Here is a 27983-nt window from a genome sequence, read left to right as displayed (position 1 = left end):
CAAAATCGAAGTGTTTTTAAATACAAATTGAGGAGGAAGAAGAACTGATACTACCTTGGGAAAAAGCCCCCAAATGCACTCAAATCACTCTGTCTTAGCTTCACTGCAGTGTCCACGTGACGTTCTTATAGCTCTACAATATCAGAATTCCTATTTTGGTTTCTGCCTTTTCTTCCTGGAGGCTTGACCGAGTGCCATTCCTTCTTTTGCATGAACATAGCTGCAGGCCATGTAACGTTAGAGAGAATTTACTATGTAATTAGTTCCATTCATTCCCAGTGGCTGTTCACTTCACCCTCGGCAGGGTTCACAGTAAGTCCAGCACTGGGAGGTGTAGGCTGAAAGTCTAATACCCAGGCTTCTAGCCAAACCTTACCGTACTTCAGTCTGAGCTGAAGAACTTCACTTTGAGAAGGGGAGAGTGTATTGTTCTCATTTAGGTAATGGAATAATAGAGAAAAGACAAGATGAAAGTCAATGTAAGTACTAGATTATTACTTCTGCTGTATTTTATTTAATGGCATCGCATTTCTGTGAGAATGTATATGGAATGTATATCTGCATCTGCTACAATCTCTGTTTAAAGCATGCTCTATTTCTGTTTATTAGTTCCTAACATGATACTTTGTAACATACAATCTTAATTTTTAACATGCAATCCATAGTTATCTGAAAAAATACTACTCTATTTTATCAAGGAGAGGAGGAGAGTGTCTGTCTAAAGAAGTTAGGTTTGACTCATTCTTCTGTAAGTAAAGAATTATACAGTGATACAGTATACTGTACTGGTAAGCAACATTTATGACAATAGCAGGTTATTAGATGTCTAATTGGCCATTTGCCTTCATAATTACCATGGAATTTTTAATGAGCACAAGTGATTGCATCTCATCTTCATTTTGGATCTCATTCAAAAGAGGTTTCAGAGTAGCAGCCATGTTAGTCTGTATCCGGAAAAAGAAAAGGAGGACTTGTGGCACCTTAGAGACTAACACATTTATTTGAGCATAAGCTTTCGTGAGCTACAGCTCACTTCATCGGATGCATCCAATGAAGTGAGCTGTAGTTCACGAAAGCTTATGCTCAAATAAATTTGTTAGTCTCTAAGGTGCCACAAGTACTCCTTTTCCTTATTCAAAAGAGGGAAGCCATACAAATGTCTGTGCGGTGTAGTAGAAGACAAATGTATGATTTATGGAACTGTTCAAATACAACCTATGGGCAGATTATCCCTTTGATGTACAAGTGTTAAGTAATATGAGTAAGAGTTACATTTGTGCAGAGAGGACAAAATACACTAGAATGACTGAACACATCCTAAAATACTGTTCTACAGTAATGACTGAACTGAAAAAGAGCAAATAGCCAGTACGATTCCTTCTGTCTTTAGAAAGTTTTGAATACAATTGTTTTTTCATGGGAAAACAACACAACCCCATGCAACGCTGATCATATATCTGTTATAAATGTGTCTTAATATTTTGGTCTGGATTTTCAGCACTGCACATATAAGCTTGCTGTAACAGCATATCATAGAATCATAGAATATCAGGGTTGGAAGGGACCTCAGAAGGTTATATAAAAATGTCCAGCTTGAGATCCAGGTTGTAAATTTCAAAATTGAGCCTCCACATTAGTAATGGAAAGCTGAACCACAGATATTAGTAACGAACATTCTTTGCACTTGTTCCTTCCATCTGATTATCTCAAAACACTTTGCAAAGATTTATCAGTCCTCACAGCAAATCTTGTGAATAGTATTTTGCTCCCGCATTTTATAAGTGGGCAACATGAGGCACAGAGAAGTTAAATGTTTTCCCAACATTACAAAGCAGCCAAGCTGGGAAGACAACATTGTCCAAATTACCGGACCCCTGCTTTAAAAAGACCGCACTCCACAGACCACATTTTTCTATTAACCCCGTGATGCCAGGTGGAATGACTTCTTCTAGCATTAGTTTCCTTTGTGCAGAAAGGTAAGAACTTCTGCAAAATGGAAAACTGTGTGTTTGGACTTTGTCTAGCACATAAAGCTGACCCTGGCAACTGTAATTTAGGAGGTAATTCCCCCTCGTTACTATATAAGGGGCATGCTAACATCATCAGCTTCAACATGTTCTAATTATGTTTCCTGCATGTAGGTGGAAGTGTGATTTAGTGATTATGGCTGGTCAAAAAAATTCCATCAGCTTTTGTTTGTTTGTTTAAGTGGAAAAGCTAGGTTTTCAAGTCAATGAAAAGTTCCACAAGAAGTACCTGCTTTCCTAAAAATTTTAAATCAGAAAACCAAAGCCTTTGAGGAATTTTAAACAAAAACTTGGGAATTTAACAATTATTTTTCTTTTCATTGACATTTTCCAAATGGGGCGGGGAGCGGGAGCACATATTCTGGCACCTCTGTCAAGGATTAGGGCACTGGGAGCTAGGAGATTCGGCCTCTAGTCCTGATTCTGCTACTGATTCACTGTGAATGGGCAAAACAACCTCTCTCAGCCTGTTTCTCCAATTACCTTTTATTTTACTTGGCTTTCAAATTTAATTCTGACCAAGTTCAGACAGTCACTATCATCCTATTTTAAATGTCATATGAGCCTGTGGGATAGCATGCAATCACCATTACGTTAGTAGGGGGGGAAAAATATAGCAACAACTAAAATGAAACCTTTGCAATTAGATACATGGCACAATGTTACTTCTGCAAATAATTTCCTCTAAATCAAGTGGGCCATAAAGGAAACAATAGATGGGATTAGGGCACTGACTGAATCCCTTTACTGCTCAGTTTCCAGACTTTTTAACAAGTTTAGCTTTTAAAAGGTGTAGTGCACAGTGGCAGAGAGAGGATGGCTTACTCAGGGGGGCTAAAGTTGGGGGAAAACAACCAGTCCTTAATTTACAAAGTCTCTTTAGATGAAGCCCAGTAACAAGGTTATCTTCCAGTTCCTATTGCAGCCTCCTTCTGGCCAGCAAAGTTTCCTGGCTGGGCAAAGGACAGAGATCTTTTCTGTGCCTCTTCTCTATATCCCTCCTTTAATGATCCCTTAGTCCAGTGGCCGGTTCTCAAACAGGGATTCAGGTGGCCTGCAAGCAGGTTTCAAAAGGTTCACCAAGCTGGGCAGACGTTAGACTCACTGGGGCCAGGGCAGAAAGCTGAAGACTCTGTGCGAGGCTGAAATGCCCTGCCACCTGGGACGGAAGCCAAAGCCTGAGCAACTTAGCTTCGCAGGGCTATCTATGGCACAGGGCCCCCGGCAATTGCCCTGTTTGCTACCCCCTGACACTGGACCTGGCTTTTATACGGTGAAAAACAGTTGTGGCACAGGCGAGCCATGGAGTTTTTATAGCATATGGGGGAAGCTCAGACAGAAAAACGTTGAGAACCCCTGCTCTAGTCAATCTTCTTTGTTGCCTACTTTAGTGATGGGTACATACAACCCACCTAAAGCTCTCAATATGCCTTGATAGCTAAACTTGGTAATTTCCCTACTAAATGTACCTAAACCTATTAACAGGCCGCTAACCTCAGTATGGCCAGCAAGCCAACACATCTGGAGTCTTTAGACCAAGACCATTTGGAGATAGAATGAGTCAAAACATACATAAATGAATTAAATACATTTTAAAATGAAAAAAAATGAATGTTTTCAAAAAATTAAGTGCAGGGAATTTCTTAAAAAATATTGTATTTTTAAAACTCATTTATTATTTTTGATTCCCAACTTCCTGGAAAAATTCTGGCAGGAGTTGTGGCACGTGAAATTTTAGGAAAATACGTTGAAATCTGGCCCTATTGAAGTCAATGGGAGTTTTGCAATTGACTTCAGTGGAGTCAGGAATTGACCAGTTTTGTCGGGGAGGGGACGGGATTTGAGGAGGGTTGAAAAATAGATTTATAGTAGGAAACTACCTTAACTATAGAGCCGCTACCAACTCCCTGTAATACAGTACTGAGGAAACAGGACTCCATGCGTAAAGTCTCCTCCAAAAGGTATCGCCCATAGAATGGAAGCCAATTTTTCCAGTTTGGAAAGATCTTCATCCTTCCAAGAGCTGAGCTGATCCTTCTGGATTTGAAATTTGTAGTTCTTGGAATTTTAAACCTGATGCTTAGATTCGCTAACCAAAAAAACCCTTAATTAATGCAGAGCTATGGTTGCCTTGTGGTATCTCATGGCCTTCCAGAACCTCGAGTTCAATAACACTCAAACCACTAAAAAACAGGAAATGAACAGTTAATTAGATCCCTAAGTGGTCCTCTAACAGTTAGATAACCCTTTGCATAGAGAATAAAATAGATAAAGTGTTCCTCTCCGTTCCTAGCTCTCAAACACTTATTTATATCAAATCCTGAAAAATTTCCGTACGCAAAAACATGGGACTTCTGTGTATGGAACAAGGGTCAAATCAAACCAAATAGTTAATGCTTGCTACATTTTTGTTATTTTCTAGTTACATTAACCACAAACAGATCCACGGATTAAATGAAAGCATCTCAGATCACCTGTGCTCCACCAAAAATGTTACATATCATCTATACCAAGAGCAAACACATATGGTCAGGCATAGTCAGAATTAAGGCACATATATTTAGGGAAACTTCAGAGAATCTGAGGATTTTCTATTTTTCTTCTGCATGTGTTAGTATATTTTAACTGTTGGCAGTCTACAGTTAATTTAATTTGTCACATTAAATTGGCTTAATTTAGACTATTTAAAAAGGACTCATCTGGGAACCTCATTCCACATTTTAAAAGGCATGTGGAATTGTTTATTTGTTCAGCTCTTTTCTGAGGTGAATAGATTAACTGGAAACAGTTCAGTAAACATGCCAAGAGGTGTTACTGATACATCAACATAATTGTTTTGCAAACTATCCACAGCTTTTAACTGTATCTTCTTCTTCTGCTCAAATATTTAAAGTCATATTATCCTGCACTAAAGAGTACTTTAAAGGTTTTAAAAGACTCTCAAAATGTGGCTACAACATCTTTTAAGAATGTAAATCTCAATCTGCAGACAAAATTCCCATGACTAAAAAACTGTGTTCAGACTTTTGAAATAGCTATTAAAAAAAAAAAAAAAAAAAAGCAAACTAAAGACAATAGAAGGAAAAAATCTTTGGAATTATTTTCTTTAGAAATTAAGATTCTGTCAAATGCCTAGCATGCTTTTGGATTGTATTAAATAATAATAAAATTAATAATTAATAAGGATTTTCAAATACAAGTTGCAGGTGTCCATAAGTGAAATGCCAACATTTCGACAGCCTTCTCTGATTGGAAAGCCACCATGCTGACTACTGTAACGTGCAATATTTTGCTAGTGACATTTGCTTATATGTCTACTAGATTTTATTTTCTGTAACATAGTTGTGTCGTTTATTTCTTGGAAATATTAACTCTATATCATGCTGTAAAATAACATTTTTTCTTTATTTCTAAATATATGCTATGTTTTTGTATATGTAGCTACAGCTACTTAAGGTTAAATAATTGCATTGTCAGCTTTGTGGACTTCTAACCACGTTATTTCCAACTATTTTTCATTAATAAACATACAATTACATAGCAACTTTCATCCTTAAGGTTCCCAATGTGCTTCCCAAATTCTGTACTGCATGTCCATTAATCATTTCAGGTTGGGGGGTGGAGGTTAGCAGCCAGGCAGATCATGGGACCTATATCTGTGCAAAACCTCACCTTTTCAGATTTTGTCTGATCAGGTGCATTATGTGATAAGGAAGAATTTAATTTACCTTTTCAGAAGAGTGAAGGGTTGTGTTGACTGAACAACGATTCTAACTTGTGTTCCAGGGAGCTAAAACTGCTGCTTTTAGACAGCTAAACCATCTCTGTTATCAGCCTTTAATGTGACTTTCCTCCTCTCAAACTATGTAATTAACTCACATGGTTATAAATAGGGATTATGCATACATATTCAGAGGAGAATAAATTCTCATGGGGTGCTTGGGGATGATGGTCACTTTCTAGGCCTAAATTCTTTGATTGGCTATCTGAAATTTACCTTGCGGTGGGAATGATTAACTCATCATCTGTTGATAGGTTTCAGAGTAACAGCCATGTTAGTCTGTATTCGCAAAAAGAAAAGGAGTACTTGTGGCACCTTAGAGACTTGGTTTCTAATATATCATGTTCCTTTATCTTTTTATGGTAGCAGTGGGGTTTATGGGGAAAATGTTAGTGTCCTTGCTATACTGCTTTTTTAGGGAAGATGGGACCTTTAAAGAAGCAACAAACAACACAGACAAACATACTTTGATCTCATCTCTGCTGCTTTAGTGTTTATAGTGCATTGAGTATTTCAAGTGCACATTAAAGAGAAGTATAGAGATCATGTAAAACTACCCAAGAGCTGCATACAGCTGTCCTAGTCAGCATTGTGTGGCTGATGGTGTTAGACAGCCAGTTTCCGGTTCTCTGGAAACAAACAAAAAATGCAATTCCCATTGGCCTCAGAGCAGAACTATCTCTTATCCCAGCAGCCCACAGAGGTCTCAGTGATCGTGGGAATGATTGGCTAATGAACACACACACAATCTTCAGAGAGCATTTCTGCTCAAATAACAGAAAGGGCCTTTGATAGTGAGTCTTTACACATGTCCCAGGCAAGTGTGAAAGAATATTTGGGGCCTGGTTTTGAAAAATGAGCTCAAGTTTGGTGCCCCCAATTCTGCACCCACAAATAATCTTGGGGCAAATAACTGCAGATACAGTTGATAACACACTTGCAGCCTGACGATACTGGCAGATCAGGTAGTCAAACGTTTAAATCTCATAAAATAGGTCTGCAGTTATTTGCAGCCACAAAATTATGCACAGAGTTACTGTGGGCACAAAATCAGGTACCAGGCTGAGCTCTTTTAAGAGTCAGTGTCTTACTGTAAAGCATCTCGGAACAACTAGAGCAAGCAATGGCTGCTTAGTAATTCACTATACTTCTCAGAGTAAATGTAAATCACAGAATGGAGGATCTGAGTGCACGAGTCTATGCTGTGAGAGTGTTGGTGAATGGCAGAGCAAAGGCCAGGGGGCTCCTCGTGTTATGCCAGGTTCTGTCAGTGACTCTCTTAATTTCACTGTACCTCAGTTTAGTCACTTATAAAACTAGTATAATAATACCTTCCTCACAGGGGTATAACAGGGGGCTTTAGTCTGCCAAACTAGCATGTTTCACCACTACTACATTTACTTACAAATGATTTTCAAAGTGTCTGTGCATCACCCATTTGGGTGCTGGCCCAAGACTGGGGCTCTAAAGCAGGGGTGGGCAAACTTTTTGGGCCGAGGGCCACAGCTGGGTGGGGAAATTGTATGCAGGGCCTGGGCAGGGAGTTGGGGTGCGGGAGGGTGTGCGAGGTGTGGGAGTGGGTGAGGTGTACAGGAATGGGCTCAGGGCAAGGGATTGGGGCAGAGGAGGCATGCGGGGTATATGAGGGGCCTCAGGGAAGGGGGTTGAGGTGCAGGAGGAGTGCGGAGTGCAAGAGGGGGCTCAGGGCAGGGGTGCAGGAGGGGTGCAGGATGCGACAGGGGGCTCAGGGCAGGGGCTTAGGGTGCACGGGAGTGCAGAGTGGGACAAGGGGCTCAGGGCAGGGAGTTGGGGTGCACGAGAGGTGTGGGGTGCAGCAGGGGGCTCAGGGCAGGGGGTTGGGGTGCACAGGGGTGCAGGGTGAAGCAGGGGGCTCAGGGCAGGAAGTTGGGGTGCAGGAGGGGTGCAAGGTGCAGGCAGGGGGCTTAGGGCGGGGAGCTGCGGGGCAGGGTGCAGGAAGGGTTCGGGCTCTGGCCCGACGCCACTTACCTAAAGCGGCTCTGGGGTGGCAACGGTGCGCACCAGGGCCAGGGCAGGCTCCCTGCATGCCTGCCCTAGCCCCATGCCGTGCCACTCCGGGAAGCAGCCGGATCCTTGTCCCTGCGCAGCCCCTGGGGGAGGGGGGGCACAGGGCTCCGCGTGCTGCCCTTGCCACGCCTCCAGGTACCTCCCCCAAAGCTCCCATTGGCCACGGTTCCCCATTCCCGGCCAATGGGAGCTGTGGGGGGCGGTGCCTGGAGGCAAGGGCAAAGCACGGAGCCCTCTGCCCACCCCCAGGGTCCCAGGGACATGGTGCTAGCCCCTTCTGAGAGTGGCGCGGGCCTGCGACACCATCGGGGGCAAACCCACAGGCCAAATCCAAAGCCCTGAGGGGCCAGACTCGGCCCGGGGGCCGTAGTTTGCCCACCCCTGCTCTAAAGTATTACTGTGATACAAATGATATGTAATGATAATATATCTGCTAAAAGCTGTATAGGTTCCTTAGATGAAAGGTACTACCTAAAGTATTATGCTCTCTTGCTCACTCCCTAGCTGTCAAAGTTGTAAGAGTCATGATGATTAACCACCATAGTCAGAAAGGAAATGCGAGGGAAAAAATGGTACTTACTATACTTATTAATAGATAGGCAAAGGAGAACACAAGGCATGGAATGAAGGCAAAGCTATACAATTTACCGTTTTTATGCCCTGCAAAAATGTTCTTTTTTCTTTATTTTTTGGAGCTCAGGGGTTAATTGCAGAACAACCTACCTCACTGGCTTTGTGTTGCTGATGTTGGCATAACAATACGCTGTTGTGGTTTTCCCTTGATCCTTCATTACTCTGAACACAGAAAATACACAGAAATCTGAAACCTTTCAAGGGAGGAAGTTGGGTTTTCACAACAAGATCTAGATGCAAAATGCTTTACAATTTATGGCAGGAATTGGTGCCAGGAGATTAAAATAACAACAGTAAAGGAACAAACAGTTAGAATTTGGGTAATAACATTGTAGCACATTTATAAGGTTTCATAAGTGTTTCTGCATGCTGCTAAAATCTCTTCAAATATGAGTGGGAAGGCAAATAGGTCTAAAATCCTCACTAATATACTCAGGCAGTTTCCAGGCCTTTTGAACATACAATGACAAATGTCATACATCATATCATCCAGCGGATGAGCAGACAATAACACCTACAAACATAAGATTTATTATACCAATCAGATTACTGGTCTCTCTAATCTGGAATCAGACTTCCAGCAGTGGCCCGTACCTATGCTCCAGAGGACACAGGAAGAAATCCTATAATATCTCCTGATTTGTGCAATGCAGAATATGGGGATGTAAAGGAATTGGCTCCTGACCCCCGTGGTGCTGACCATACTCCCTGAAGCACGAGCTTTAACTTGTACTGTATCACTATAGGTTGCATAGTTGTATTAATGGCCATAAAATTACTCTTTGCCCTTCTGTAAATCTCTCTAAGGTATTTGTGACACAATGACTTTACTTCCCTTGGGACCAAAGTCCACATGTCAATATACGCAATGTAAAGGCATCTTTGTTTTTATTTGTTCCAAACTGACTGCCTTCTCAAATCTAATTATGCTTTTAAAAACCATTGTTTAAAATCGGTCACTTAATCGGACCCAGTGTGGTCCAATTCCTTGAATCATTCACTAGTTCAATTTAATTATTACATCTTGCTTAAGGAAGCTGTTCCAGAAATTTCTGGCATTTCTCTTGCATTCACCTATTGAGCTCATCTATTAAGAATGGAGCTCTCAAATGGAATGCAAGATGATCCATGATCCATGAGAACAACAGATTTGCTATTTCATGAGTCAGATTTTCAAAAGTACCTTCTAATTTTCGGTGTCTAATTGGAGTGCCCAATTTTACATGGCTAGGGCCTGATTTTCAAAGGTGCTGAGCATGTGTGATCCTTTGACATCAGCACAAGTGTCTAATATAGAGGCCACTTTTGAAAATGTAAACCCATATAATTTAGCCACAGAACATAAGCAATCATATATATGAATGTTTGCTTACAAGTTATAAAACACTCTGGGCCATGTTTACAGTTTTTATTAACAATGCCAATATCTGTGTATCAAGAGACAAACTGACTCCTATACTTAAAAACATGAGGCCTCATTTTCGCTAAGTCTCCAACTAATTTTGTGTTCCCCCTTGGTTATTATTGGATCTTGATGATGATTCACCAGATGAAACATTTATTGGTACAGGTCTAATAAAACTTTTCTCTAACACTTTTTAACAACTTTTCTCTAACACTGTAGAATGAAATTTAAGATACAAAAATAAAGGGATGGGGATTAAGGATTCTTTAGTGTCATCTCTGATAGTGGGATTGTCTTGCTCCATACATTCACAGTAGAAGGAGACCCATCTATCCCTATGCAAGGAGATTAGAGAGTACTTGGCAAATTTCCCCCAGAAATGCCTGCTGAAATCACTTTTGGGTGTCACTGAAGCACTGATGATGTGACTATTATGTCATACATTCATATAACATGGGCCATAACTTATGGTCCTTAATTGTAGAGATTCCAAGTAAAGTACATGGGCTAAGCTTAAAGCTGTTGTAAGTCGGTTCAACCCTTCTGAAATCTGATATGTGCACTGCAATTGCAGACTCAGGCATAAAAATTCTTACGATAGCGTTTTCTCAACAAATAATTAGCTACAGATAGGTTGATAGCCAAATGTCTTTTCAAGTCATACCATGGATATCACCTCTCGTTTACATTGGCGCAACTAGGAAGGATGGTCTTGTGGTTATGCCACAGGTGTCCTGTGAGACCTTAGACAAGTCATTTAATTGCTCTATGCCTCAGTTGCCCCCCATTTGCAAAATGATGATATAAATATTCCCTTTGCCCATCCTTTCTATGTAGTTCACAAACTCTTAGGGGCAGGGACTGTCTGTTACTGTGTGTTTATACAGTGCATAGCACAGTGGGACCCCAGTATTGGCTGGAGTCGCTCACTGCTATTGTAATATTACTGCTAACGATACTAGGAAAATCTGGCCTTTATTCACAATTGTGACAATGTGAAATGCCCTGTCCCTCTCTGGGTTATACTGTATGTTGAGATTACAGAATGTCTCACTTAAACACAGGTGGTCCCAAGCATTTGGTATTGTCAAAGTAGAATTTGGGACTGACACGTACAAGGCAACAAGAACATTTTAATCAAACTATGACATAAGGTAAGTGGGACTGTTGCTGTCCATCTCTGACAGCTGCTAGTGCAGTATGTGTGGATCAACCCATGTATCATAAAAGGGCCATTGTTCCCAGCCATCCCTATGAAGAAATTTATATTACCAACAACAGGCTGCTTTCATCAGCTGAGCTGACAAATTGATTTTCTTCTCCTGATACTTCAAACCAGCTGTTGCTTTATGGCAAATGCACTGGATAAAAATATCAGGCATTATATTTCCAATGCAGACGCTATCTCTTTGGACATTACTCGCACTTCTGGATAAGAAACTGTTTTTCCTAATCCACATTCCATGGGGAGAGTGGCTGATCTTATTTTGAAGCTGAAAATAAAGCCACGTATGTGAAATAGTATGTGGATACTTCTTTTTATTCTTTCATCAGCAGTAGTAAATTGTACAAAAATGCCTCCAGTGATGAAGCAGCCGTGTTAGTCTGTATTTGCAAAAAGAAAAGGAGTACTTGTGGCACCTTAGAGACTAACCAATTTATTTGAGCAAGAGCTTTCGTGAGCTACAGCTCACTTCATCGGACCGATGAAGTGAGCTGTAGCTCACGAAAGCTCATGCTCAAATAAATTGGTTAGTCTCTAAGGTGCCACAAGTACTCCTTTTCTTCCAGTGATGAAGGCCACGTTTGCTATACTTTTGGCTATTTTAATGATATTGCTTACTAAAAACCTGAGTTCTAAGAACAAAACATGTTTAGCCACATACATATGATCACAATAAATAATTGAACAGAGTGGAAGCATAGTTTACTGGTTAGTATGTTTGTATGGGACTTGGCAGACGTGGGTTCAAGTCCTTGCTCTGTCACAAATGTGTAGTGTGCCTCAGTTCCCACCTGTAAAATGCGGCTAATAGCACTTCCTAACTAATGGAAGTGCAGCGAGAATAAATACATGAGAAGATGCTTGGATGCTATCATAATGGGAGCCATATAAGTATCTTATGGAGACTATCTTCCACAATAAAGTAACTAGCAGCATCACTATTCTCAGATCTCTTATTATGCTCATTGATTTGAAATGTCCTTAATCTCATGTTCACAGCAGGGGTCTTGCCTACTCTGAATATTTAGGGAAATCTCTCTCTGACACCGCCCTCCCCCTCCCCATCCCCGTGCTGGCACTGGGTGCTGTTCTCCCAGTACTAACACTGGTGGAAATGCTAGTGTAGGCTGGCCACTGGTGTATTTACTGTACTTTGTCATCTAGAATGGCTTGGTTAGAAGATAAAGCAGTAAAAACCGCAGCAGCTACCATATCTATCATTGCTAGCACCAGCGGTTATTTTCTTGAAATCCTCAGGGTAGTGACTACCAGGTGGTTCATTTATATCTGGCTCTAAGAAAGGAAATGAATAATAACACCTCCAGCACTGTGTTTTATGTGAAAAGAGAGGGAGGATGGATGTGTGGTTAACACTTGGAGCTGCAAGGCACTCAGATACCAGGTGTGATAGAGTTGTAAATAGATAGATTGATTAGACAGAAGTTAGGAGATGTGGGTTCTATTCTTGAATCGGTCACAGTCTATCTGCGTGACCTGAGTAGCTTTCTGCCTTAGTACCCTTATCCAGAAAACTCAGCTAATGATACTTTCCTACTTTCCAGGGGTGTTCATCAGGCTAATGTAATTCATGTTTTCATTGAGATCCTCCGATGGAAGGTGCTAGAGAAATGCAATGTATGATTATAGCATTATTTATTTCTGTAACACACTAAAACATGGCAGGCATATGTTCAAAAGGTTTAACTTCGTAAAACCAATGCCTTGAGAACTGATCCTAGGAATAAATATTAGCAGTTTTGAATTTGCATGAATTTAGGTGCTGAGAAATGTTAATCTGGTAGCTCCATATAACACTTCTGAATAATACAAGCAGTGCAAATATTACTGCATGTGTTCTTTTTTATTTGTTTTTCCTCTCTAGAGTACCTTGGCAAAAGCATTATATGACAACAAGGCTGAGTGTTCAGATGAGTTAGCCTTCCGCAAAGGAGACATCCTAACGGTTCTTGAGCAGAATGTTTTAGAGAGTGAAGGATGGTGGAAATGTTCCCTCCATGGAAGACAAGGTCTGGCTCCTGCTAATCGCCTCCAACTCCTTGCTGGTTCCCAGGAAGGAACGTTGTCTCCCTCCTCTGAGCCTGATTCTCAGGAATTGCCCATCAGTCAACAAAATATCTACCAGGTTCCATCAGCTCCCAAGTCTTCCACGTTGTCACCTACGTATGAACGGATGGACAGTTGGATTAAGCCACTTCCTTCTTCTGTTTCTTCTCCACCTACTCAAGAAATATATCAAGTGCCAGCTTTAGCTGCACAATTATTCAGTGAAAAGATCCAAAGCCTAACCAATCAGGTAAGAATATAAGCAAGTGTTAAGGTTTCAAGTGTTGGAAAATACCAGTGAGAGGGGAAGGGAAGCCTGATGGTTTTTACTTTTTCAGCAGACTCCTAAGGACTTGAGAATTTCAGTTGAAAGTTGCAGTGAAGTCAGCCAAGTAAACAATGCTTTGTTTAGGCTACTTGAATAAATACTGTTATTCTATTGGAAATATTCCCATAAAACACATATCGTCATCTCTGGAATCACATCACCCCCCACTGAAAAACAGCCACCTCCGTGACAGTAAGTGGCAGCTATATAACTGCCCAATCATTTAGGACAGGAAGTGAAGAGGAATATAATAACTGCTTTGGGTGGAATATAGCAATTTAAGGTTCCTACAAACACATGCTAAAATTCCTTAAACTATAAAATTCCAGAGCTTCATCCGTTAGTGGTTGAGGCACAGACACATATTCCTTTGGTTTTGACACTTATAGAAGATAATTTGTAACAATGTGGTTATAGAACTTCTCAGCCAGACTATCATCTTCTCTTGCTGCAACTCTCTTCCCTTTAGTCTCTTCACCTCCCATTTCTTCAATAAGTGCAGAATGCTGCTGCCGGTCGCCTCATGCACCAGGTCACCTCCTTCTCCAGATAGCTCCATTGAGTCCCTATCCATTTCAGGAGTCACTTCAAAACTGCTCCCTTGTTTCAGCTTCTCAGTGAGAGACCCTCTCTTTCTCTGCTCGCCTTTCTTTAGGCTTGGATGCATGATTACCCAGTTCACATTTGGGTGATCCCATCAATACTCGGGCACTCCAACAGCCCGTATAAGTACTAAGTATTATTTTTATTAAATGTGAATTGAGTGCCCTAACATAAGCAGTTGAAAACAGCCATCCCTGTAACAAAGAATTGCCTCGGAGGCCTTCCTAATGAAAAATGAGCAGTAATAGCAGGAATTTATCAGTGAAGTTCACTACAGTTTATTTTACTTTATGTTTTGTCTCACAGACTCATGGGGCCTTGGGTATGGGAGCTTCACATTAACCATCCCCTAAATGAAACTTATGATACAAAGGTTAAATGATCTAAGGCAGAGACTTAAATATTAAGTCAGTCTATAAAGGATGCAGACGATTCATCTAATCATTTACTCTGAGCCATCTCATGTTGCTCCATTTACCTCCTTTAGCCATTTTTCCTACCTTTGCATCAAAAGGAAGGATACCATGACAACAGTGTTGCTCTATGTATTACCTGGTGAACAGATGCTGAAAAACCAAGGGAACTTAGTGTATCTGTGGAGATTGAGGTCCATTTTTTCAAAATTGCATTCCCAGTTTTCATGTGTGATTACCATAATTGCACAATCAAAGCGTGTAACTGAATGTTCAAGGGAACATAGTTAGCCTTCTGCACAGGCAATGACCTGATCTATGCACCTACTTGCAAAGAAGGCGTATACACACTGGGCATGACAGTGCACGAACATTTTGCATATGCAGTTGTGCCCCCAACTTTTAAAAAAATCAGGCCCTGAAATTGTCACATACCCATTTTCCATTGAATTAGGAGCACAAGCTGAGAGTTACATGGCTTTGCTATCTATCTATCTATCTATCTATCTATCTATCTATCTATCTATCTATCTATCTATCTATCTATACTGCTGCCCTGTGATACCTGCTAAGCTGTTATATGTTGACTCTACCTTGTTCAGCTATAGCTGTTTCCTTTAACAGGGAAAGAAAAGTTTCAGAGTAGCAGCCGTGTTAGTCTGTATTCGCAAAAAGAACAGGAGGACTTGTGGCACCTTAGAGACTAACCAATTTATTTGAGCATAAGCTTTTCGTGAACTACATACTGCATCTGATGAAGTGAGCTGTAGCTCATGAAAGCTTATGCTCAAATAAATTGGTTAGTCTCTAAGGTGCCACAAGGAAAGAAAAAACACTTTAAAATCGTTAAGATGTTTCTAATATTTACACTTTCAGGTTTGCCTGAGCTACATCACAGTTGCTACTAAAAGAACAATTGTACCACAGGAGTCAACAGCGACATGTACACATGCATTTAAAGGTGTAGAGGTAGACAGCCCATCTGAGTACAGCAGTACAAATTGAAGTATCCTAGATTACCCCATGTAGATGGTATGGGACAACTGGCATATCTTCTGACATGTTCAGCTGTTCTCTGAGCAGCTGGGTGAAGCTACTCAGTCTTTGAGGGACTCTGACTGAAAAAAATAAACCCCTCTGAAAAACCCTGTGTGCATGCTCCACCTACACTTTAAAGATTGTAATTTTTTTTTTACTTCTTATCCAATAAAAATTTCAGCCATCTGTTGTCTTAGCTTGCTTGACCCTGAAAATATACAAAGCGATTTCTTTTCTGTAGCAAATCGGGTAATAGGGTATGATATTCACTGATTCACATTTTACTACCAACCAAATAAGATTGTCTGTATCTGAAAGTAGATTTGGGCCAAACCAGAACCTTTTAGCTGGACTCTACTTACCTTCTTACCTGCTCTGCGCAGAAAAATAAAGCCTGTTCTCTTACAGTTCTGTCAGTGTAGATGGTTTGTAAGAGAAATGGAGTACTTGTGGCACCTTAGAGACTAACCAATTTATTTGAGCATGAGCTTTCGAAGTGAGCTGTAGCTCACGAAAGCTCATGCTCAAATAAATTGGTTAGTCTCTAAGGTGCCACAAGTACTCCTTTTCTTTTTGCGAATACAGACTAACATGGCTGTTACTCTGAAACCTGTAAGAGAAATGGCTTCTTTTGCAAAATAATAACAGAATTCACGTTCACTTATTTATTTCCTTTCCTTACAAGAAACTAGTCAGCCAGGCCTTTCTCAAACATGTAACAGGCAGATAAAAAGCTGAGGCCTTGTCCTTCTTCCACATAATATGTCCTTCCACCACATTGCTCTGAATTTGGTGGGTGTGACAGTTTGATGTGGTGGAGAACACTGCCTCTCACTTTTAAATGGGTTATTGCAACATAAAGCTTCAGTAGAAGCTCCTTCAGGTCACAAATTTGGTGTTGCAATGGTTTATGCCTGACTAACCTAATTGCCTTCTGTGATGAGATAACTGGCTCTGTGGATGAGGGGAAAGCAGTGGACGTGTTATTCCTTGGCTTTAGCAAACCTTTTGATATGGTCTCCCACAGTATTCTTGCCAGCAAGTTAAAGAAGTATGGGCTGGATGAATGGACTATAAGGTGGATAGAAAGCTAGCTAGATCGTCTGCCTCAACGGGTAGTGATCAATGGCTCCATGTCTAGTTGGCAGCCGGTATCAAGCAGAGTGCCCCAGGGGTCGGTCCTGGGGCCGGTTTTGTTCAATATCTTCATTAATGATCTGGAGAATGGTGTGGACTGCACCCTCAGCATGTTTGCAGATGACACTAAACTGGGAGGAGTGGTAGATACGCCGGAGGGTAGGGATAGGATACAGAGGGACCTAGACAAATTAGAGGATTGGGCCAAAAGAAATCTGATGAGGTTCAACAAGGACAAGTGCAGAGTTCTGCATTTAGGATGGAAGAATCCCATGCACTGCTACAGACTAGAGACCAAGTGGCTAGATAGCAGTTCTGCAGAAAAGCACCTAGGGGATACAGTGGACGAGAAGCTGGATATGAGTCAACAGTGTGCCCTTGTTGCCAAGAAGGCTAACGGCATTTTGGGCTGTATAAGTAGAAGCATTGCCAGCAGATCGAGGGACGTGATCATTCCCCTCTATCCGGCTTTGGTGAGGCCTCATCTGGAGTACTATGACCGGTTTTGGGCCCCACACTACAAGAAGGATGTGGAAAAATTGGAAAACGTCCAGCGGAGGGCAACAAAAATTATTAGGGGGCTGGAGCGCATAACTTCTGAGGAGAGGCTGAGGGAACTGGGATTGTTTAGTCTGCAGAAGAGAAGAATGAGGGGGGATTTTATAGCTGCTTTCAACTACCTGAAAGGGGGTTCCAAAGAAGATGGATCTAGACTGTTCTCAGTGGTAGCAGATGACAGAACAAGGAGTAATGGTCTCAAGTTGCAGTGGGGGAGGTTTAGGTTGGATATTAGGAAAAACTTTTTCACTAGGAGGGTAGTAAAGTGCTGGAATTGGTTACCTAAGGAGGTGGTGGAATCTTCTTCCTTAGAGGTTTTTAAGGTCAGGCTTGAGAAAGCCCTGGCTGGGATGATTTAGTTGGGGATTGGCCCTGCTTTGAGCAGGGGGTTGGACTAGATGACCTCCTGAGGTCCCTTCCGACCCTGATGTTCTATGATTCTGTGATTTATAGACCCACTGTGCAGTTTCAAGGGCGTCTCATTGCTGAATAGACAAAATTCAGGGTGGTTTTGGAGTGGGTGAAAAATCCTTTTCCCAGTGTTCATATCTATTTGCACTCTGATAGCATTTTAACTAAACATATCCACAGCCTCCCGTCATGGCGGTATTTTCATTCTTATGCCTCTTAAAACAACGTTTCAAGCATACAATGAAATAAATCTGTAACAGGTCTATGCATTAGAGCTCCCCCATCAGACTCATGTGCTCTAGGAGTTGGACAGGACCAGAGGAAGAGGTGAGAACAACAGGTTTGCTCCTTCTGAGAGAAGTCCAACCTCCTTTACAGCACCACATACTTTAAAAATACTGGTGCTACCGCCCACTATAATCTCCTCTCACTTGAAAACCATGCTCTGAAGCGTCCCTACCCTCTGTTTGCCAGAAGCTGGGAATGGGCGACAGGGAATGGATCTCTTGATGATCACCTGTTCTGTTCATTCCCTCTGGGGCACCTGGCACTGGCCACTGTCGGAAGGCAAGATACGGGCTAGATGGACCATTGGTCTGACCCAGTAAGGCCGTTTTTATGTTCTTATGTTCCTGTACCCATAGGAAAGCTGGAGTAGAAACCCCATGGATCTCTTTTCAGTTTTACTTTTTGGGAGCCAAAAGATCTAGTTGGTATCTGGATCAGGACTGATTCACTACACATCTTTTATATTTCCTGGGCTATATGTGAGGCAATATATATATGTGAGGCCTTTAATCTGGCAATAATTCATCTCTGAAATAGAGTGGAAATACTAGTAAAAGGGAATTATAGGAAAAATAAACCCTGTCTGTTTAATAGGCAGACAGTGAGCAGTTTTCAAGTTTAGGGCCAGTGAATATTTGACAGAAGCTTTTTAATTAACACCCCAAAAGGAATTCTTCCAGCAATGGCCATGAGACTCATCACATTCTCAAAGATGCCCTAAGATCACTTCAACTTTCTCATTACGTTCTTCTTTTTTCCCCCTCAAGCACCAGTTTACTCTTCCCACACCATCTCGGGCCTCCATACCATGTATAAAAAGTGAGGTTTATGATGTTCCATCACCACAACACCGAATAGCCCTATTCACTCAGGTGAGTCCTGTCATGTCACTGAATATGTCCATCAAGTAGGACTGGAATTCAGGACTTCTGAGTCCTTATCATATGCAACGGTGTTATAAAATTTAAAAGTAAATTATAACTTTTTTATTCATTTATTGTTTGAACTCTGCTATAAAGATTGGTAGAGAATTCTATATGAAAGTTAAAAAAACCCAATAAGAATCTGATTCTCTTTTAAATTTGATACATTTTTTAAAATAATATATCTGGATCCAAATCCTCAAGAATTAACTGTAACATCCTACTGCGCCACCTAGTGCCCATCTCCCCTCCCTACAGCATTATGATATTATTCAACAGTTCTGTAGATTCTAAGAACTGGATCCTGCTCTGAGTACACACACAGAATACTTGCATGAACTTAAGGCAGTTATGACCCTAAGTCTTCAAGTTGGTGCAGTGATAAACAGTATTTAAGTCAACCTTACTTTTGTATTTTATTAGAGGTGTGCCACTCCACCCACAGCCAGAAAGGGCTCTATGCCGATCCTCTTCAAAGAATATATCCAGGAAGAGCAGCAACAGCTTTATGACATCCCATCCAGCCCAGAAAAGGCAAAAATCCATGTCCAGCAAGACTCTCCAGTGGGCAGTGTAAGTGTTACTCACTGAATGGCAGAGAATAATCTTTCATTAATACTTTCACACTCATACAGCAGAACACATGAAAGGGTGTATGGTTATACTAATATGCTGTATATGCCTCTGATGTGAGGTGGAGCACCAGCACAATAGTTAAGTGCCATCAATCTGCCAAGAAGAATAAACATAAAAACAGCACTACGTCAATGTTACATTTCTTTAATATCATAGAACCATAGAAATGTAGGACTGGAAGGGACCTTGAGGGGTATCTAGTCCCTCCCCCTGTGCTGAGACAGGGTCAAGTGCACCTGTCCAAGATGATCCCTGACAGGTGTTTGTCTAACCTGTTCTTAAAAAACTCCAGTGATGGAGATTCCACAAACTCCCTTGGTAACCTAACCCAGAACTTAACTGTCCTTATAGTTGAAAAGTTTTTCCTAATATCTAACCTAAATCTCCCTTGCTACAGAGTAAGCCCATTATTTCTTTTCCTACCTTTGGAGGACATGGAGAACAGTTGATCACGGTCCTCTTTATAACAGCCCTTAACATATCCCCCCTTGGTCTTCTTCTCCTCAAGTCTAAACATACCCATTTTTTAAACTTTTCCGTAGATCAGGTTTTCTAAACGTTTTATCATTTTTGTTTCTCTCCTCTGGACTTTCTCCATTTTGTCCACATCTTTCTTAATGGGTGGTGCCCCAAACTGGACACAGTACTCCAGTAGAGTACAGCATGACAGTTACCTCCCAAGTCTTACATACAATGCTCCTTTAATACACCCTAGAGTATTAGCCTTTTTTGCACCTCCATTACATTGCTGACTCACATTCAATTTGTGATCCACTATAACCCTCTCCCCAAAGCCTCCTCTACAGTAGTATTACCTAGCCGTTTTTGTATTTCCCATTTTTGTATTTGTGCTTTTTTTTCTTAAGTGCACTTTGCATTTTCTTGTATTGAATTTAATCTTATAGATTTCAGATCAATTCTCTGATTTGTCAAGATCATTTTGAATTCTAAACCTGTCCTCCAAAGTACTTGCAACACCTCCTGTCTTGATGTAATCTGGAAATTTATAAGTGTATTCTCCACTGAGCTGTAGCTCACGAAAGCTTATGCTCAAATAAATTTGTTAGTTTCTAAATTGCCACAAGTCCTCCTTGTCTTTTTGCGGATACAGACTAACACGGCTGCTACTCTGAAACCTCCATTATCCAAGTCATTAATTAAAATGTTGAATAGTACTTGACCCAAAACAGACTCCCACAGAACCCCAATAGATATGTCCTTCCTGTTTCACAGTGAACCATTGATCCATTGATAACTATTCTTTTAGTGTGTTTTTTCAGCCAGTTGTGCATCCATTTTATAGTAATTTAAACTAGATCACATTTGGTGGATTTCTTACTTTTAATATTAAGTAAGTTTAAAGTAAGAAATGAGACTAGTTATACTGGATACCTGCTGAAGATGGAACTATCATTGTATTTGTTTGCTTACTGTATTTAAAGTGACATTGTCACCAAAAAAGGTGACTCAAGAAACTATTTGGTAAGTAAAAGTGATGTCAGATTCTTATATTCTTGAATATCTGCATGTTTGTAACCTTGAAACAGAATCGAATAACTTGCATTGTATTGTAAGATGAGAGTGTGGTCTAGTGGTTACAGCTAGTCGACATGACTGTATCCAGCTCTGCCAATGACTCACTGCACAACCTTGGGCAAGACACCTAATCTATGCATATCACAGTGTATCCACTTAAAAATAGGAATTATATTATTAATAATAATAATTGTATCATGCCAAAAAGTGTGCTGGGAGCTTTACAAGGATAGCCAAATAGATAATGAGATCCATGTCCCAAAGAACTTACAATTTGAAATACATAATACCTACACCTCATGGGGATGTGGTGAGACTTCACCAGTATTTGTAAAGCATTTTGAGATCCTTGGGTGAAAAGTGAAAACTGTAGGCTCAGTCGTGATGCATGGACTGGCCTGCTTTGGATGTAGTATTAAGCGCCACACCCCAGCTTAAACTCTGGGAGGGATTGTGCCTCAGTGAGCATCCCATTGTTCAGGGGAGCCATTAGAGGTGCAGCTTGCCCACACCTTGTATATCTGGCCAGCTACATGGTCCAATGAAGGGGGGAAAGTCAGGGACCCACCTCTTCCTTGCCACTTTTGAGGGTGTCTTGCACCCCTGGAAACCTTGGCAAATCACAAACGCTGCAATTGTGCCCAGCGACTGCACACTCCAGTTGCATCTTGAACTCCCTCCCCACCACCCTTGTGAAGCAGCAAAGCACCATCTGGCCCAAAGTGTATATTATTCTTACTACTGGCCTTATTGCACCAGAATCAGTCATCATTTTTCAAGCTGTAGAGGTCAGATGTACACAAGCAGCTATTGTATGCCACTGAATAAGATCTGTATGCATCTCAGGAAGCCTTTGAAAATGTAAACACAGTGCAATTATTTTAGTGTGGTCAGTTGTGCATTTTTTTTTAATTTGCATGTGTGCATATGTTTGTATGACTACTGGAAATTAAAGAGATTGGAATCAGTTCTGCTAGTTAAGAGGGTCATGAAATCTTGTTCACTGCACTATCTAATACTATCCTTGATCAACATTACCTTACAGTTTGATCATCTGTGGATGTGACAAAAATATACTTGGTCAAAATATTAGATATTTCCTATTTGCAATGTGATTGTGCATTTCAGAGAGGGAGCAGAATTAGAACTAGGTGCCAGAGCCACACCTGGTGTAAATCGGCATAGCTCCATTGATTTCATTGACCTATGCCTCTGCATCTGACCTTATATTTCTAAATGCCGCTTGTAAACCTTGTGTACTGCTTTCCAGGTGTATGATGTCCCCCCCACAACCACAAGAGACCATGACATTTCACTACAAAGTTTGTCTCAAATAAAATCTTTGGGTCATTATAATACCTTGCCAAATCCTCGGAAGTCAGAATGGACTTACGATATTCCAGTATCACCTGAAAAAATGGGTTTAAAAAAAGATCCTTCCGATCGTTCCCTGGAAAAGCAGGTGCTGTATGATGTACCACCAGCCAGATATGGTTCTAGTTTGCAAAATGTTCCACCAACAAATATCAAAAGCAAATCAGTGAATCCACAAATGTATGATGTTCCACCAACCCAGAGAAAATTAACCTTTCCTGACATCCCTCGTTATAATGTACCATCCTCACGTAACATGTTACTTTTGCAGCAAAACGGTAACTATCATGTTCCACCAAGCTTTCTGACTCCAAGGGTTGAGCAACAGAACTCTGAACAAAATGTTTATGATATTCCAAAAGTGCTGCCTACTGCTTTACAACACAGGAAAGGGACTGAAAAAAACAACAGTAGTTTTGGAAACCATACTTACAACATTCCTCCACAGCTGTCAAAAGATGCCAAATTAGAACAAGACAGATTATCAGTTTCCAGTGTGGACAGTAGAACCAGCACCCTATCTACATCATCAAGCACTTCTGCTGAGTCCTCTTCTATGTCATCATCAGAAGAACCTGCAAAAGAAATTAAATTGGAGCTTGACTTAGCCATAGAGACATTGACCAAGCTGCAGCACAGTGTATCCAGTTCAGTTGCAAGTCTGATGATTTTTGTAAGCAGTAAGTGGAGATTCCAGGAACACCTGGAGACAAACCTTGAGGAAATCCATAGAGCAATTGATCACATAAAAGAATCTTTGGGAGAATTCTTGGATTTTGCTCAAGCCATCAAGGTGAATGCCTCTTGCGTCACTGACAATAACCTTCAAACCAGAATTACAACACAGCTGAAAATTCTTACAGACTCATTCCAGATCTTGGTAGAAACAAGGGAAGCACTAAATAACTGCAACTGGTCACTGGAAGTTCTGGTCATTAAGAAACCTCAGAATAACCCAGATGATCTTGATCGGTTTGTTATGGTAGCCCGCACAATTCCAGATGATATCAAGAGATTTGTTTCTATCATCATAGCTAATGGAAAGCTTCTCTTCAAAAAGAATTGCAAGGAGCAAGAGACGAAGTCACCAAAAATTGATACAGACCGTAAAATGGCAAAACCGATCCCAATACCCAGAAGAATAGAACTGAATTCACTCCAAAGAAATACTTTGGATAAACCAAACAAAAATAAAGTCTCTTCTGAGAAATCAAGAGAAAATGTCACTGAAGACTGTGATTATGTTCAGTTACAGGTCAGTATAACATGATTTGCTGCCAATTTTCTGCTTCATGTTGTTTGCAGGTAAGTTTACTTGCTCTATTTTAACTTTGCTTTACCACAAACCTCGCTTTGGTTTATATTCAATTTCACCTGCTAGCCTGATTGCCTACCTCCAGGCTTTTGGGAGGTCTATGGCTACGAATGCCACAGCAGCCACAACCATGACAGCCAGTCAAATATAGAAGGACTAGAGAAGTGGGGCTTGTCCATTCATAGAGAGCAGATCTTGAACCTCACCACCCAGATATGCTTAGGGCTAAAATTTCAGCCCAGCTTCAAACAATGTGTTTCTTTAGGGTGCTATTTGTTTCGTGTCAGCATATTCAACGTTAATAGTTATGGCACAATTTTGTGTTTTCGGTGCACATCAACTATGGTGCCCAGATGCCGGAAATGTCAGCTGCCCTGTTTGTGATTTGTTAGCAAACGTTTTGCAGTTTAGGGGTAATTTACAAAAGGTGTTAACACACAAACCAAATGGTCTAAGCAACTTAATCTCATACTGTAGATTAACTGACCTATTTATTAATTTTCCAGGTGCTTGTCAGTTGAGTAATTTTCCCAGAAAGGGAGAAATGCCAGAGAGTCCAAGAAGCTCACTAGGAACATTGTTCTAGCTCTTGCTTTTACTCGGAAGGCACTCAGATACTATGGGCAGCAGTATAAAACTCGGAAAGAGGGAAAGTATTTCAGTCAAATGCCAGGAAATAATATCTAGACTTAAACAATATTGGAAGTTACTCTGGGAACAGAGTACACAGAACAAATATCAGACAGCAAATGGCTCTGTCGTAACATATACTGACATTAGCTGGAAGTAGTTCACTGATAATGGGCCCGATGCTACTACTCCTTTCAGGGTCAGCTCCTAAATTTTGTAGTAGAAATTACAGCTGATCACATTATGTTTCTAACAGCAGGTGTCATTCTATACAGTAGCAACATTTTGACTGCATGTAATTTTTAAAACAAGGAATTCTTATAGCGCTATATGAAACAAAACCCGTAGTATGTTGAAACAATATATAAATCATTTCAAGTGTTTTCATTTTTCAGAAGTCTCCTGGGTTGGAACAGGTGAAAAAAACCCTTTCAGCTAAAGAGATGGCAAAGAAGAATGCAGATTTAAAAACAAAGGTATTTCTGATTTTGAAAATTGTTGCTAGTAAAGGCTTTCGGTCCCTGAAGTTATATATGGCTTCTACACCTTGCTAACATTTTAAAAAGCTAGAATTTGACTGGAAAAATCAATTTTTTATGAAGGGATTTTTTTTTACTGATCTTTTGTCCAGGACCAGTGCTTGGAACAATTTACAAGTCCTGAAAACATTTGTACTAGTCTAGGGAAGTGCTTCTAATCCTCATGTCGTGAAAGCCTGGAATTTTAAATCATAGCATTATTTACTGTCTTGCCTTTTTCACTTTATTTTGAGTATGACTGAACCAGCTAATATCTCAATGGCCACAATAAGAGATGAAACCCTTGATTTTCAGAATTCTGATTACCCACAACTCCCGTGAAGCCAATACCCTGTACAATCAGGCCTAAATACTTTATAGCATTTGAAAACTAGAATTCCAAGTGTTCAGCCTTTTTAAAGCATTGATTTTTAACTCCAACAGTTCTTGTGACATCCACTACTAAAATCATGTTGTAAGTGAAGTGTAAGTATGTGGGCAAAAGGTAGATTACAATTAGGATCATATCATTTTAAGATCTGATATTTCATGGCCTACCAAAGCTAGAAATAGTGCTTTATAATTACGAAAGGTCTCCAGGCTGTGACAATTTTGGAGCTGCGGCAAATCAGCTGCAGCAACGTGAAGAATAATTTATTTAATTGAAACTACAGGAGAATACAGGATAAAGTGGATAAGGAAACAATCTCTGTGTTACCAAACTGAATGTCTTTCTTGTTTTCTTTTCCCTTTTTTAGGTTTTCCCACCTTCAAAAAAGCATAATATTCAGAGCAACCTGGACTTGGCAAAGAAAATCACTCTCTCAGAAAATTGTAGACTGTATTTTGATGCCCTTCATAAGGCCATTAGTGTATTTACCAGTAGTCTTAGCAATAATCAACCGCCAGAAGTCTTCATAGCACAGAGCAAACTGATCATTATGGTGGGACAAAAGTTGGTGGATTCTCTCTGTCAGGAAACTCAAGAAAAGGATATTCGGAATGACATCCTCTGCAGCAGCAGCCAGTTTTGTAGCCTGCTGAAGAACTTGGCTGTTGCCACCAAAAATGCAGCAGTGCAGTATCCAAAGACAGGTGCCATACAGGAACTTCAAAATCAAGCTGATGAGCTGTCTAAATACACTCAGCAGTTTAGGGCAATGATGGAATGAAGAAGCCTTTCCATTCTTAGAAGAGAATCCTGGTGAAAACTTTAGGATCTCCCCCGATTTCTGGGTTTTAACCCCTCAACTATGGTATCCTGAGAGCCGAGGAAGACAGGACTCCACAAAGAACCCAAATTCCAGTCTTAAATCAGCCATACCCTGTCGAGGTTGCTGTTGGGCAATGAAAGGTGTACTAAGGCCCTGAGGAATGTCTACACAGGCTGCGGCAACAATCCTCCCAGTCCAGGTTGACAGATTTGGGTTAGTGGGACATGTTCTGGTGCTCTAAAAACAGATGTATAGACAGCACGTTGAAGTGACAGCTTGGTCTGGACCTCAGAATGTGAAACTCAACCCCTCCTAGACTTTACAGATTGTGCTCCAGCCCAAGCTGCAATTTCAAATCACTGTTTATACACCTATTTTTAGAGTGCTGGTGAAAGCCAGCTACCCCGAGTCTATCACCCTAGGCTAGGAGGCTGACTCCCACGGGCTGTGTAGAGATACCCACTATGACCAGGAATCGAATTTGTACTTTCCACACAACAGTTTAGAGCACTATCTGGAAAATGCTGAGTCAACCCTTCCAATCAATCATTGGAATGGCTTGGCAAAAATTTCCATAGAGTATGGTTATACACTTATTTTATTATTTGTCTGATTTCTTATCTTTCCAAACAAAGCAGATAAATATATTTTTCTATTCTTTTTCACTTGGAAATGTAAGTGTTGTACTGGTTTTCCTGATAACAGACCAAGATATAAATTGTGATACATTGTTATGTGAAGCCATCATCATTCTCTCTTTTCCAGGGGATTGTTTACCGTATTTGTTTTAAACTACAGATTTTTTAATAAAATGTCATTTACAGATCTTTCATATTACAATGTTATGAGCACAGTATGGAACAAATTCTGGCAGATGATGTGTATATAGGCCACAGAAAACCTATACCCAGCACCATAGAGAAATGATTGGACTCCCCATACTGGCTCTCATCTAAACCCAAGGAGCAACTGCTTCACAGGTCTTCCATGGGAGAAGCTATAATGGACCATTACAGAATTGGCCTCAAAGTTTAGGGAACATGGTCAGCATGTTTACGATCACAAAACACACATAAGATCCATGCAGGCTGTTCATGCAAAATTAGGGTGAATGTCAAGACAGGAATAATCTGTTTATTGGGTTGCTGCTGGCCAGAATATGGGTGCACAGTAATGCAGGATACATGTGCACTCATTTTGAGGACAATTCTGCATAGTTGAGGAATTTGAGCCAATGATTTTTGTATGATTTCTCTCTCTTCTGGTGCTCAGCTATTACAGTGATGGAGGCCATATAAACACCTAGATAGGTTTTTGTGTGTTGTTTTGTATTTTTTTTACCAATTAATTTATTTTTTTTCAAATATGGCTTAAATTTTCAAGTCTTGTTTTCCTTTTGTAGGTACAACTTCTATCTGTATAATTTGCTTCTGATAAGCAGGCAGTTAGTTTTGCCATCATTTGTAGTCGCAATTCATTTGTGGATGCAAAAATTCGGGTGCAATTTGTGCCTGTAAAGAAAATTTGGCTAAGTCTCAGTGTAATGTTCCAACATGCAACAGAATGCATTGCTGAAACAGCTGCATTCAGACAGATTTCCAATGGAAGTGCAAAGAAAAAATATTTAAGCCGTTCTTTATTTTGAGCACACTGTACATATTTTGGCCTGGCCTGATATCTGCAGAAATTTGTTCTCTGCATTTCTGATGTTTAATTTTGTTCTTCTGTTTTCCCTTTTAAATGAGTTTTACAATTTTTGTTGTTCACAAAACATTAATAAATAACATATTGATAAAAATAGTTTTAATTTATCAATATACCATTGCAAAAATGATGTTGTGCCTATGTCCTTAACAACTCTCTTACAGACTTAATTGGGC

The 27983-nt window shown here is 40.5% G+C and overlaps 1 protein-coding gene across 1 annotated transcript; it reads left to right on the top strand.

Annotated features, from left to right (window-relative positions):
* Positions 1 to 20: 20 nt before the first annotated feature.
* Positions 21 to 27797, top strand: CASS4 (Cas scaffold protein family member 4). Its single transcript, XM_084645480.1, has 7 exons — positions 21 to 479; positions 13000 to 13431; positions 18725 to 18829; positions 19304 to 19453; positions 22323 to 23681; positions 24767 to 24847; positions 25648 to 27797. The coding sequence occupies exons 1-7, from the start codon at positions 468 to 470 to the stop codon at positions 26059 to 26061; spliced, it is 2553 nt and encodes an 850-aa protein (XP_084501606.1). The 5' UTR covers positions 21 to 467; the 3' UTR covers positions 26062 to 27797.
* The last annotated feature ends 186 nt before the right edge of the window (positions 27798 to 27983 follow it).

The sequence above is a fragment of the Lepidochelys olivacea genome, assembly GCF_965140295.1.
Source record: "Lepidochelys olivacea isolate rLepOli2 genome assembly, chromosome: 13".
NCBI lineage: Eukaryota > Metazoa > Chordata > Testudines > Cheloniidae > Lepidochelys > Lepidochelys olivacea.
Note: the sequence above shows the minus strand (reverse complement) of the source record. Positions and strands in the feature narration are given on the sequence as shown.